Genomic DNA, 15,025 nt, shown 5'->3' with positions numbered 1-15,025 from the left:
GAGGAAGGTGGGATCAGCCCAGAACTACACGGCAGGACCTGGTCAATGACCTGAAGAGAGCTGGGACCACAGTCTCAAAGAAAACCATTAGTAACACACTACGCCGTCATGGATTAAAATCCTGCAGCGCACGCAAGGTCCCCCTGCTCAAGCCAGCGCATGTCCAGGCCCGTCTGAAGTTTGCCGATGACCATCTGGATGATCCAGAGGAGGAATGGGAGAAGGTAATGTGGTCTGATTAGACCAAAAAGCTCTATTTTTGTCTCAACTCCACTCGCCGTGTTTGGAGGAAGAAGAAGGATGAGTACAACCCCAAGAACACCATCCCAACCGTGAAGCATGGAGGTGGAAACATCATTCTTTGGGGATGCTTTTCTGCAAAGGGGACAGGACGACTGCACCGTATTGAGGGGAGGATGGATGGGGCCATGTATCGCGAGATCTTGGCCAACAACCTCCTTCCCTCAGTAAGAGCATTGAAGATGGGTCGTGGCTAGGTCTTCCAGCATGACAACGACCTGAAACACACAGCCAGGGCAACTAAGGAGTGGCTCCGTAAGAAGCATCTCAAGGTCCTGGAGTGGCCTAGCCAGTCTCCAGACCTGAACCCAATAGAAAATCTTTGGAGGGAGCTGAAAATCCGTATTGCCCAGCGACAGCCCCGAAACCTGAAGGATCTGGAGAAGGTCTGTATGTAGGAGTGGGCCAAAATCCCTGCTGCAGTGTGTGCAAACCTGGTCAAGACCTACAGGAAACATATGATCTCTGTAATTGCAAACAAAGGTTTCTGTACCAAATATTAAGTTCTGCTTTTCTGATGTATCAAATACTTATGTCATGCAATAAAATGCAAATTAATTACTTAAAAATCATACAATGTGATTTTCTGGATTTTTGTTTTAGATTCTGTCTATCACAGTTGAAGTGTACCTATGATAACAATTACAGACCTCTACATGCTTTGTAAGTAGGAAAACCTGCAAAATCGGCAGTGTATCAAATACTTGTTCTCCCCACTATGTTTTTATATATATATATATATATATATATATATATATATATATATACTGCTCAAAAAAATAAAGGGAACACTAAAATAACACATCCTAGATCTGAATAAATGAAATAATCTTATTAAATACTTTTTTCTTTACATAGTTGAATGTGCTGACAACAAAATCACACAAAAATGATCAATGGAAATCAAATTTATCAACCCATGGAGGTCTCGATTTGGAGTCACCCTCAAAATTAAAGTGGAAAACCACACTACAGGCTGATCCAACTTTGATGTAATGTCCTTTAAAAACAAGTCAAAATGAGGCTCAGTAGTGTGTGTGGCCTCCACGTGCCTGTATGACCTCCCTACAACGCCTGGGCATGCTCCTGATGAGGTGGCGGATGGTCTCCTGAGGGATCTCCTCCCAGACCTGGACTAAAGCATCCGCCAACTCCTGGACAGTCTGTGGTGCAACGTGGCATTGGTGGATGGAGCGAGACATGATGTCCCAGATATGCTCAATTGGATTCAGGTCTGGGGAACGGGCGGGCCAGTCCATAGCATCAATGCCTTCCTCTTGCAGGAACTGCTGACACACTCCAGCCACATGAGGTCTAGCATTGTCTTGCATTAGGAGGAACCCAGGGCCAACCGCACCAGCATATGGTCTCACAAGGGGTCTGAGGATCTCATCTCGGTACCTAATGGCAGTCAGGCTACCTCTGGCAAGCACATGGAGGGCTGTGCGGCCCCCCAAAGAAATGCCACCCCACACCATGACTGACCCACCGCCAAACCGGTCATGCTGGAGGATGTTGCAGGCAGCAGAACGTTCTCCACGGCGTCTCCAGACTCTGTCACGTCTGTCACATGTGTTCAGTGTGAACATGCTTTCATCTGTGAAGAGCACAGGGCGCCAGTGGCAAATTTGGTGTTCTCTGGCAAATGCCAAACGTCCTGCACGATGTTGGGCTGTAAGCACAACCCCCACCTGTGGACGTCGGGCCCTCATACCACCCTCAGGGAGTCTGTTTCTGACCGTTTGAGCAGACACATGCACATTTGTGGCCTGCTGGAGGTCATTTTGCAGGGCTCTGGCAGTGCTCCTCCTGCTCCTCCTTGCACAAAGGCGGAGGTAGCGGTCCTGCTGCTGGGTTGTTGCCCTCCTACGGCCTCCTCCATGTCTCCTGATGTACTGGCCTGTCTCCTAGTAGCGCCTCCATGCTCTGGACACTACGCTGACAGACACAGCAAACCTTCTTGCCACAGCTCGCATTGATGTGCCATCCTGGATGAGCTGTACTACCTGAGCCACTTGTGTGGGTTGTAGACTCCGTCTCATGCTACCACTAGAGTGAAAGCACCGCCAGCATTCAAAAGTGACCAAAACATCAGCCAGGAAGCATAGGAACTGAGAAGTGGTCTGTGGTCACCACCTGCAAAACCAGTCCTTTATTGGGGGTATCTTGCTAATTGCCTATAATTTCCACCTGTTGTCTATTCCATTTGCACAACAGCATGTGAAATGTCTTGTCAATCAGTGTTGCTTCCTAAGTGGACAGTTTGATTTCACAGAAGTGTGATTGACTTGGAGTTACATTGTGTTGTTTAAGTATTCCCTTTATTTTTTTGAGCAGGGTGTATATATATACAGTGAGGGGAAAAAAGTATTTGATCCCCTGCTGATTTTGTACTTTTGCCCACTGACAAAGACATGATCAGTCTATACTTTTAATGGAAGGTTTATTTGAACAGTGAGAGACAGAATCACAACCAAAAAAATCCAGAAAAATGCATGTCAAATTTTTTATAAATTGATTTGCATTTTAATGAGGGAAATAAGTATTTGGCCTCTCTGCAAAACATGACTTAGTACTTGGTGGCAAAAACCTTGTTGGCAATCAGAGGTCAGACGTTTCTTGTAGTTGGCCACCAGGTTTGCACACATCTCAGGAGGGATTTTGTCCCACTCCTCTTTGCAGATCTTCTCCAAGTCATTAAGGTTTCGAGGCTGACGTTTGGCAACACGAACCTTCAGCTCCCTCCACAGATTTAGGTCTGGAGACTGGCTAGGCCACTCCAGGACCTTAATGTGCTTCTTCTTGAGCCATTCCTTTGTTGCCTTGGCCGTGTGTTTTGGGTCATTGTCATGCTGGAATACCCATCCACGACCCATTTTCAATGCCCTGGCTGAGGGAAGGAGGTTCTCACCCAATATTTGACGGTACATGGCGCCGTCCATCGTCCCTTTGATGCGGTGAAGTTGTCCTGTCCCCTTAGCAGAAAAACACCCCCAAAGCATAATGTTTCCACCTCCATGTTTGACTGTGGGGATGGTGTTCTTGGGGTCATAGGCAGCATTCCTCCTCCTCCAAACACGGCGAGTTGAGTTGATGCCAAAGAGCTCCATTCTGGTCTCATCTGACCACAACACTTTCACCCAGTTCTCCTCTGAATCATTCAGATGTTCATTGGCAAACTTCAGACGGGCCTGTATATGTGCTTTCTTGAGCAGGGGGACCTCGCGGGCGCTGCAGGATTTCAGTCCTTCACGGCGTAGTGTGTTACCAATTGTTTTATTGGTGACTATGGTCCCAGCTGCCTTGAGATCATTGACAAGATCCTCCTGTGTAGTTCTGGGCTGATTCCTCACCGTTCTCACATTGCAACTCCACGAGGTGAGACTTGCATGGAGCCCCAGGCCGAGGGAGATTGACAGTTATTTTTTGTTTCTTCCATTTGCGAATAATCGCACCTTTTCACCCTCACCAAGCTGCTTGGCGATGGTCTTTCACATTCCAGCCTTGTGTCACATCTTGTCCCTGACATCCTTGGGGAACTCTTTGGTCTTGGCCATGGTGGAGAGTTTGGAATTTGATTGCTTCTGTGGACAGGTGTCTTTTATACAAGTAACAAGCTGAGATTAGGAGCACTCCCTTTAAGAGTGTGCTCCTAATCTCAGCTCGTTACCTGTATAAAAGAAACCTGGGAGCCAGAAATCTTTCTGATTGAGAGGGGGTCAAATACTTATTTCCCTCATTAAAATGCAAATCAATTCATAACATTTGTGACATGCGTTTTTCAGGATTTTTTTGTTGTTATTCTGTCTCTCACTGTTCTAATAAACCTACCATTAAAATGATAGACTGATAATTTCTTTGTCAGTGGGCAAACGTACAAAATCAGCAGGGGATCAAATACTTTTTTACCTCACTGGATGTATGTGTGTGTGTGTGTGTGTGTGTGTGTGTGTGTGTGTGTGTGTGTGTGTGTGTGTGTGTATGTATATAGCTCAGCTGGTAGCTCAGCTGGTAGAGCACGGCGCTTGTAACGCCAAGGTAGTGTGTTCGATCCCCGGGACCACCCATACACAAAAAAAATATTTATGCACGCATGACTGTAAGTCGCTTTGGATAAAAGCGTCTACTAAATGGCTTATTATTATTATTATTATTATTATTATTATTATTATATGTGTGTATGTATGTGTGTGTATAAAAATATACGTGTGTGTGTGTCTGTATATATGTACACATGCGCACACACACGAATGCAATGCCTTCGGAAAGTATTCAGACCCCTTGACTTTTTCCACATTTTGTTACGTTACAGCCTTACTCCCCTTCAAAAAATTCCTCATCAATCTACACACAATACCCCATAATGACAAAGCAAAAACAGATTTTTTTGACATTTTTGCTATTTTATAATTTAATAAACAACTCAAATATCACATTTACATAAGTATTCAGACCCTTTACCCAGTACTTGGTTGAAGCACCTTTGACAGCGACTACAGCCTAGAGTCTTCTTGGATATGAAGCTACAAGCTTGGAACACCTGTATTTGGGTAGTTTCTCCCATTATTCTCTGTAGATCCTCTCATGCTCTGTCAGGTTGGATGGGGGAGGATTGCTGCACAGCTATTTTCAGGTCTCTCCAGAGATGTTTGATCGGGTTCAAGTCCAGGCTCAGGCTGGGCCACTCAAGGACATTCAGAGACTTGTCCCAAAGCCACTCCTGTGTTGTCCTGGCTGTGTGCGTAGGGCCGTTGTCCTGTTGGAAGGTGAACCTTCGCCCTAGTCTTAGGTCCTGAGCGCTCTGGAGCAGGTTTTCATCAAGGATCTCTCTGTACTTTGCTCTGTTCATTTCTGCCTCGATCCTACTAGTCTCCCAGTCCCTGCCGCTGAAAAACATCCCCACAGCATGATGCTGCCACCACCATGGTTCACCATAGGGATGATGCTAGGTTTCCTCCAGCCGTGACACTTGGCATTCAGGCCAAAGTTAAATCTTGGTTTCATCGGACCAGAGAATCTTGTTTCTCATGGTCTGAGAGTCTATAGGTGCCTTTTGGCAAACTCCAAGCGGGCTGTCATGTGCCTTTTTACTGAGGAGTGGCTTCCGTCTGGCCACTCTACCATAAAGGCCTGATTTGGTGGAGGGCTGCAGAGATGGTTGTCCTTCTGGAAAGTTCTCCCATCTCTGACTCCTGTGAATTTCCCAAATGTGGAGTTCTCGATTGCATAGTGTGGTACTGCGTTCGCGCTCTCCCCTGATGTCTTGTTTAATGATAAACTGTTGCTTAGGGCCCTGTGTAGCTCAGTTGGTAGAGCATGGCGCTTGCAACACCAGGGTTGTGGGTTCGATTCCCACGGGGGGCCAGTATGAAAAAAAATATATATATGCACTCACTAACTGTAAGTCGCTCTGGATAAGAGCGTCTGCTAAGTGACTAAAATTTTTAAATTTAAATCTCCACAGAGAAACTCTAAAGCTCTGTCAGAGTGACCATCGGGTTCTTGGTCACCTCCCTGACCAAGGCCCTTCTCCCCCGATTGTTCAGTTTGGCCGGGCGGCCAGCTCTAGGAAGAGTCTTGGTGGTTCCAAACTTCTTCCATTTAAGAATGATGTAGGGCACTGTGTTCTTGGGGACCTTCAATGCTGCAAAATGTATTTGGGACCCTTCCCCCGATCTGTGCCTCGACACAATCCTGTCTCGGAGCTCTACGGGCAATTCCTTCAACCTCATGGCTTGGTTTTTGCTGTGACATGCACTGTCAACTGTGGGATCTTTCATAAACAGTTGTGTGCCTTTCCAAATCATGTCCAATCAATTGAATTTACCACATGGACTCCAAGTTGTAGAAACATCTCAAGGATGATCAATGGAAACAGGATGCACCTGAGCTCAATTTCGAGTCTCATAGCAAAGAGTCAGAATATTTATGTAAATAAGGTGTTTCTGTTTTGAAGTTTTTTATAAATTTGGTAAAATTTATAAAAACCAGTTTTCGCTTTGTCATTATGGGGTATTGTGTGTAGATTGCTGAGGATTTTTTACATTTTTTACATCCATTTTAGAATAAGGCTGTAACGTAGCAAAATTTGGAAAAAGTCAAGGGGTCTGAATACTTTCCGAAGGCATTGTGTGTGTGTGTGTGTGTGTGTGTGTATGTATGTATATTAACAGGTGTGCCTTGTTAAAGGTTAATTTGTGCAATTTCTTTCCTTAATGCGTTTGAGCCAAACAGTTGTGTTGTGACAAGGTAGGGGTGGTATACAGAAGATAGCCCTATTTGGTAAAAGACCAAGTCCATATTATGGCAAGAACAGCTCAAATAAGCAAAGAAACGACAGTCCGTCATTATTTTAAGACATGAAGGTCAGTAAATCCTGAAAATTTCAAGGACTTTGAAAGTTTCTTGAAGTGCGGTCAAGCCATCAAGCGCTATGATGAAACTGGCTCTCATGAGGACCGCAACAGGAAAGGAAGACCCAGAGTTACCTCTGCTTCATTAGAGTTAACTGCACCTCAGATTGTTGCCCAAATAAATGCTTTAGAGTTCAAGTAACAGACACATCTATACATCAACTGTTCAGAGGAGACTGTGTGAATCAGGCCTTCATGGTCGAATTGCTGTAAAGAAACCACTACTAAAGGACACCAATAAGAAGAAGACACTTGGTTTGATGAGTACAAATGTGAGATTTTTGGTTCCAACCGCTGTGTCTTTGTGAGACACAGAGTAGGTGAACGGATGCTCTCCGCATGTGTGGTTCCCACCGTGAAGCATGGCGGAGGTGGTCTGGGGGTGCTTTGCTGGTGACAGTCAGTTATTTATTTAGAATTCAAGGCACACTTAACCAGCATGGCTACCACAGCATTCTGCAGCGATACGCCATCCCATCTGGTTTGCACTTAGTGGGACTATCATTTGTTTTTCAACAGGACAATGACCCAAAACACACCTCCAGGCTATTTGACCAAGGAGAGTGAATGGAGTGCTGCATCAGATGACCTGGCCTCCACAATCACCCGACCTCAACCCAATTGAGATAGTTTGGGATTAGTCGGACGGCAGAGTGAAGGAAAAGCAGCCAACAAGTGCTCAGCATATGTGGGAACTCCTTCAAGAATGTTGGAAAAGCATTCCTCATGAAGCTGGTTGAGAGAATGCCAAGTGTGCAACGCTGTCATCAATAATATAACAATAATAATATGCCATTTAGCAGACGCTTTTATCCAAAGCGACTTACAGTCATGCGTGCATAAATTTTTTGTGTATGGGTGGTCCCGGGGATCGAACCCACTACCTTGGCGTTACAAGCGCCATGCTCTACCAGCTGAGCTACAGAGGACCACAAGGCAAAGGGTGGCTACTTTGAAGAATCTAAAATATATTTTGATTTGTTTAACACTTTTTTGGGTTACTACATGATTCCATATGTGTTATTTCATAGTTTTGATGTCTTTACTATTATTCTACAATGTAGATTATTATTATTATTTTTTTTTACTTATTCTACCCGAAAAAACGCTCCCAATGATTTCAATGACAGAAAAATCCTTGAGTCTGTGTTGTCAAGTGGTCTTGACTTTTCGTGTTTCCCTTGTTTCCAGTTCATCATTGGAGAGGACGGGTCATGTGGTCTTATGTATGAGCACGCCCCTGCCGAAGGCCCGCCTATCGTGTCCTTGATTGACCACGTCGTCGAGTACACGTAAGTACACCACTGTTGGGTCATCTCATTCATTTACTCAACACGGTCTCTTCAAACACTCGCTCATTCCCATTGTGCTGGCGTAGAGCAGCAACAAATTAGATCTGCTTCTGTCAATCTTTGGTCAACTCTACTTCAGACATGTAAAATCATTTATTGACGTCAATGGAAGATTTGTGGGAAATTATGATCTGCGCCATCGTGTCTGCCGGTCTAATTCCCTTAATAAGTACCATGACCTGAGGGTTTCCTGTCATGTTTGTGACCTACCAGGAAGAAGTCTGAGATGGTGCGTACCCCCATGGTCCCCCTGCCGATGCCTCAGAAACTACGCTTTAACATCACGCCAGAGATCAAGAAGGACATTGAGAAGGCCAAGCAGAACATGAACATGTGAGAGTGTAGATATACAGTACATAGAAATGTGAATGTTCTATGTGTGAGAGCTACATGCTACATACCAGAGGAGGCTGGTGGTAGGAGCTATAGGAGGATGCGCTCATTGTAATGGCTGGAATGGAATTATGGAACGGTATCAAAAATATGGTAAACTCACGTTTGACTCTGTTCCATTCATTCCATTCTAACCATTACAATGAGCCTGTCCTCCTACAGCTCCTCCCACCAGCCTCCTCTGCTACATACATGACGTGTAGCAATGGTGGTCACCTGCCTTGGTCCTGGAGGGCTACAGGTGGTCCCGGCTTTTGTTCCAGCCCAGCGCTAACACACCTGAATCAACTAGTCTTATTTTCAAGACCTTGGTTAAATATTATACAGGCCTATGGATATATTTCTGAAAAATAGTTTGGATGTATTCAATTATGAATGAATATATTTGTATAGGCCTACCCTGTAATATTCTGCGTTTTGACATCTACCCCCCAGAATGGTGCATGACCTGGATGTCAAAGTCATTGTCTTCTCCCACTTTGGGAAGAATGTCCCCAAGACCCACAAGATGAGCCCCGATGCCTTCATCCAGATGGGACTACAGCTGGCCTACTACAGGTGAGTATACACACTATGTTAATGACATTTCTGTTCTCATTTCAGTTACACTGCAGATAGTTTTGCGTAGCCATACCTCCAAAATCATGTTGTTGTCACGCCTCCCTTCGAGGTCTGGAGAATTTTGTATTAGTCAAAACGGTTTGAAAGACCCCTCCCCCACATGCCCGTTGGTGCTCACTGGTGGGACTACGTTTTATGTTATCACTGTTTTTAGACTGGGTAGGACACATTTTGCGGAGTTGTTCCGTATGCTAGTTTGCAACATTGCCGGAAATGGAAGAAACCCTGGAGGAAAAGCTGAATTGTGTTTTGCCAGAAGTGTGTTCTATACACACAATCTGCATTGATCGACATATTTTGTTGAAGTTTTAATCAGTGATTTCCCGGCCATCCTCACAAACTGTTGCACGTACGACACTAATCTAGTGAGCACCTTTGGAGTGCTGCCAAAGCAAGGCCTTTGATTGGTTTGACGTGTTGCGAGGTGTCACTGATTTACAGCAGGGTCCCACCCCTATTTAGCAATCTTTCTACCATGAACTTCCCTAGGCTTCACGTTTAGGGAAGCCTGGTTTTTGACGAGGATACACTGCAAAGAACTATGTCTGCATTGTTTGACAATGACCAGTTGAGGGCACCAGAGAGCAAAATATTCCCTAACCTAACTCATACCAGCCTTAAATTGTACCAATGCAATACAACTGGGATCTCTCTCTCTCTCAGGATGTATCAGCGGTGCTGTGCCACCTATGAGAGCGCGTCCCTGCGTATGTTCAAGCTGGGTCGCACCGACACCATCCGCTCCTGCTCCATCGACTCTGCTAACTTTGTCAAGGCCATGGACGACCCAGACAAACAGAAGATGGAAAAAGTGACCCTACTGGAGAAAGCTGTGAAAGCCCACAGGGCATACACTGACATGGTGAGTGAGCGCTGCACAGTCTAATAGAAAGGATAGATACCCGCACAACAGGCTTGGGGTCAATTCCATTTAGATTCCAGACAATTCAGAAAGTAAACCAAATTCCAATTCCAAATGTTCCTAATTGAAAAGCACTGAGGAGAATTGAAATGGAATTGACCCCAACCCTGCCGCACACTGTCGAAAACATAAAAAATCCAAAGCTGAGGCTCAGATGCAAACATATTATATATATTATTATGTTATCCACTAGGACATGATGCCCCAAAATGTGCACAGTGCAATAAGGTGCATAAGTAAACATGATAAGACAAATGTTTTGGTTTACTCAACCTTCATCAGTGACAGAGTACTGCAGTCACTAGTGCTTAGCGATTAACCTAAATGTTGGTTATTTTTCTTTTTTTAAACATCTAATTGACAAATGTCGGTTCAATTATTTGAATTCCATTTTGTTCATTATTTTTCTGTGAGCTCAATGCACACATCACACTGTAGGGAGGCCAATATTCTACATAGTTTAGCACAGAAAACATTGTAATTAACTACAATGACCATAATCCATTGCGCGCCCGCCTGCTCCTCCGGTCTATGTGGAGCTTATTATACCTCAGTGGTCTGGAGCAGACACGGAGAGAAGAGAGAGCGCGATCGAGAGGTATAGAAAGCAGCTGCTTCGCGAGGTATCTCTACCTGAAAATACATCATCTAAGTGATTGATAGTTGGTATTCAGCTATCATAAAAGTATTCCTTATTTACTTTGAAGAACTACAAAATAGTGGTTTTGTCAGACCGCATAGTCAGCAGCTCTATAGAGATGAGATGATGACTTAATGAAATAATTAAGTCATCAAATAAAACCAATGTAATATACACAACAACTGAAATATCTTATTATCTAGTAATGTGAATAAATGATGGTTAATAAGTGATAAGCAGTAATGGACAGTCACTACCATCATTTTATTAATTGTTTTATTCTGTGTTGTTACAGCATTCAATCCGCATAGTGCATTTAATGTAAAAAAAAAAAAAAGACTAACCAAAATCAAAAACCGTGATTATTTTTTAAGAACCGAACCGACCTCAAAAAGCACTAATCGCTCAGCACTAGTAGTCACGCATGCTAAAATACATTTCAAAAGGTTTGAAGTGCACCAGTCAACTGTTTTTTTGCCCAGTGTGTTTGGATCAATGATATAGCCTAAACACATCATCAATATGTATGTCTATGGTTTGGCTGTGTCCAGGCGATCCATGGCCAGGCCATAGACCGACACCTTCTGGGGCTGAAGCTGCAGGCCATCGAAGACCTGACCTCCATGCCTGAGATCTTCATGGACACCTCGTATGCTGTGGCCAACCACTACAACCTCTCCACTAGCCAGGTAAATAGCTAGCTAACGGGACATGGGCCTTTTCATTGTCGCTCATTGTTGTTTTCCGACCTGGCAACACAAACACTGTGCCGTGACTTAGTACTGAAGTACAGCTTGCTTGCATCTGTCTGCCCTGCACGATTGGGACATGTGTAGCCAAGCTTAACTATTGAGCTAATGTTGTCAGTGGCCGACACTTAGGGTCAGCCAAGTGTCAGCTTGGTTAGCCCATTTTTATACCTACACTAGCAAGCTTAGTCATTAGTAGTTAGCTACTTAGGGGTCTAGCTACTGATTCTACTTAGGGGGTCTAGCTACTGATTCTACTTAGGGGGTCTAGCTACTGATTCTACTTAGGGGGTCTAGCTACTGATTCTACTTAGGGGTCTAGCTACTGATTCTACTTAGGGGGTCTAGCTACTGATTCTACTTAGGGGGTCTAGCTACTGATTCTACTTAGGGGTCTAGCTACTGATTCTACTTAGGGGGTCTAGCTACTGATTCTACTTAGGGGGTCTAGCTACTGAGGCTACTTAGGGGGTCTAGCTACTGATTCTACTTAGGGGGTCTAGCTACTGAGGCTACTTAGGGGGTCTAGCTACTGATTCTACTTAGGGGGTCTAGCTACTGATTCTACTTAGGGGGTCTAGCTACTGATTCTACTTAGGGGGTCTAGCTACTGATTCTACTTAGGGGGTCTAGCTACTGAGGCTACTTAGGGGTCTAGCTACTGATTCTACTTAGGGGGTCTAGCTACTGATTCTACTTAGGGGTCTAGCTACTGATTCTACTTAGGGGTCTAGCTACTGATTCTACTTAGGGGGTCTAGCTACTGAGGCTACTTAGGGGTCTAGCTACTGATTCTACTTAGGGGGTCTAGCTACTGATTCTACTTAGGGGGTCTAGCTACTGATTCTACTTAGGGGGTCTAGCTACTGAGGCTACTTAGGGGGTCTAGCTACTGATTCTACTTAGGGGGTCTAGCTAATGAGGCTACTTAGGGGGTCTAGCTAATGAGGCTACTTAGGGGGTCTAGCTAATGAGGCTACTTAGGGGGTCTAGCTAATGCACATACTGTAAGGAGTAAGCTTTCCCGCCTCCCCCCCCCCTTTCCCCCCCCCAAAGGTGCCAGCCAAGACGGACTGCGTGATGTGCTTCGGGCCCGTGGCACCCGACGGCTATGGCGTGTGCTACAACCCCATGGCAGAACACATCAACTTTGCCGTGTCGGCGTTCAACAGCTGCAACGAGACCAATGCGGCCCACATGGCCCAGAGGCTGGAGGAGGCCCTGCTGGACATGAGGAGCCTGCTGGAGAGCACCCCCAAGGCCAAGCTGTGAGAAGCAAACCGAGCTAGACCTAGTTCAGGGTGAGACTAGGCTTGGCTGAACACTGCTTCAGACTTAGGCTACCACAGACTGTCTGTTACAAGACAGCTTAAGACCGCTTCAGATCTGGTCCCAGGCCTAGGTCACCATCGACCGCTCGCCTCAGACCTGGTTCAGGGCCAGGCCACCACAAACTGATACAAGATCGCTTAAGACCGCTTCAGACCAGATGCAGGTGTGTTAGCGCTAGTACATGGTCACCATTGTCAATCGTTACAGTTGAAGTTTGGTGTACAACATCAGTTTGATGGTGTGTTGTTTTTTATATGACAGATTGAACGATTTATTGACTGCAATATTAAGATTATTTAATTCACGTTTATTGTTCATCATCCAAAAAAAAAAATGCAGGTTTACTTGTACAAATCGAATCATATTCTTTGTATTGCAATCATCATTGTGGAAGAGCCTGTGGCAAAACAATAGCCTGGTCCCAGATTTGTTTCTGCACAAGACCATAGGTGTTGGATCACTAAAGAAGAGATTGAATCATTATGGCTGTGTTTAAATTGAGAACAGTTTGATGAGATTGTAGCAAATACAGTGCATGTTATTTGGGAGAGCAGGTGTGTGAGTGGGATGCTGGAACTTTGTACCTGCCTTGCCTTCTGGGATTTCCTTTTTTTTTTTACACTCTTATTGTGTAAATTCAAGTGTTTTGGGAAGCTACTCAGAAAATAGAGTTTACCAAGCTACCAATTACATCACACTGGAAGAAGGTAAGCTACACTAAAGCTACCCTTAAGAAAGCAATAGTTTACTTAACTAAAATTACTTTGAAAAAGTAGTTCACTACATCCAAACTACTTTGTGAATAATTATATGTAAATCTGAAATGTCATAGATGACAAATTGCAAGAACAGATCACTGGGCTCAGATGTTAACACAATGTCAAATGTAGCTTATTAAACACAAAAACTATGTTTGAAGTGAGAATTAGGCAGGCCTATTTTCTTTTCTTATTGCAAAGAATAGTAGTGTGTAGTTCCAGTAGTTATCTACACCACAACATGGCAAATAAGTAATTAACTACTGAAAACACTACCCAGATTTGAATTTAGTTGAACTACCACCAAGCTACTGCAAAATGTAGTTAAATTACTAGTTGAACTACGTGTTGTTCACTACTCCCCAACACTGATAAATACAGACATTTGAATTTTGAATGCACTTGTGTGTCTGTCTGGGTTCTGAATGCTGTAAATAACACTGGTTATGTACTTAATACTGGTGATTAACATTAAACAATTGTTTGTAAAAATCCTCCAAGTTTTCAAGCCTGGTATATGTACACTCAAAAAGGTAATTTTTTAAATAATTATATTTTTAAAAAATATTCCAAAAACAAACTTATACAATCAAAAAAAAACTTAGACACACACAAACAATGACTACATCGTCTGTCCCAGCATGCTCACACCCCATCCCTACTGCCTGCATTATTGTTTGCCACTTGGCCTTAAATTGTAAAAATTGGTTTTTCTCGGTCGCCCATGCTATTTCAATATTTAAATAATAACTCATTTGATTTTCCATTGTGTCAATGATGGCGGATTGATTTACTTCCACGTTTTTTGTTTACATTTTTTCAAAAGGTTAACATTTTAAAAGTAGTATCAAAGCTGGCCTGAATAGAAAGTGAGTGAGAGTACCCCCAACCTACTTCACTGAGCTATGCTGACAGTTTAGATTCCAACCATGGTCCTCTATTCTCTGTCAGCACCATGGGCAGCACCCTACCACTTCATAAGGGTCAAGTTCCTATGTGTCTAGGGTGGAGTTCCCCTGCTCAGAAGTTGCTGACGCATGCCAGATCTTACAACGCCTGGATAGGTATTTTACGTATCAGCTTACCACATCAGATGTTATGCATTCAAGACGACTGGAAAATAACTAGGTAAAATAATGACGTCAGTGATCTTCACGTCGGAAAGTCGGAGCTCTAGAAAGATGCCTGCATTTCCAACTTGGAATTACGAGTTGGATGACCGTTCGAAACAATTTTTCCCATTCTGAGCTCGTTTTTTCCCAAGAGTTCCCAGTTATCTTGAACGCACTGAAGTCTGAGATTCCCGAGTTCCCAGTTGTTTTGAACGCAGCATCATAGCAATCTGGTGCCTGACGGCACAGTCAATAACGTGGAACGCAACCATTGGTTGATGCATGCAACATCTAAGCAGGGGAACACAACCTTGATGTGCAGGCGTGAATTGCATCCACCAATGGGAGAGTTGCTGCTGGTTCAAAGTGGGAAAAAGTGTCCCAGCTGTCACAAAAAAATCCTTCGCTAACGGATGTTGAGTCACCACCTGCG

General features: G+C 44.1%; 1 protein-coding gene across 1 annotated transcript in view; it reads left to right on the top strand.

Moving 5' to 3' along the window:
- The window catches only part of crata (carnitine O-acetyltransferase a), a 43,153-nt gene extending 29,685 nt beyond the window's left edge, over nucleotides 1–13,468 (top strand). The window contains exons 8-13 of the mRNA XM_041897536.2: nucleotides 7,905–8,005; nucleotides 8,279–8,398; nucleotides 8,894–9,016; nucleotides 9,743–9,941; nucleotides 11,193–11,330; nucleotides 12,447–13,468. Coding sequence (XP_041753470.1) covers nucleotides 7,905–8,005; nucleotides 8,279–8,398; nucleotides 8,894–9,016; nucleotides 9,743–9,941; nucleotides 11,193–11,330; nucleotides 12,447–12,662 — 897 coding nt within the window. The 3' untranslated portion in view covers nucleotides 12,663–13,468. The remainder of the gene's footprint in view (nucleotides 1–7,904; nucleotides 8,006–8,278; nucleotides 8,399–8,893; nucleotides 9,017–9,742; nucleotides 9,942–11,192; nucleotides 11,331–12,446) is intronic.
- The last annotated feature ends 1,557 nt before the right edge of the window (nucleotides 13,469–15,025 follow it).

This window comes from Coregonus clupeaformis, chromosome 15, assembly GCF_020615455.1.
Source record: "Coregonus clupeaformis isolate EN_2021a chromosome 15, ASM2061545v1, whole genome shotgun sequence".
Lineage (NCBI taxonomy): Eukaryota > Metazoa > Chordata > Actinopteri > Salmoniformes > Salmonidae > Coregonus > Coregonus clupeaformis.
Note: the sequence above shows the minus strand (reverse complement) of the source record. Positions and strands in the feature narration are given on the sequence as shown.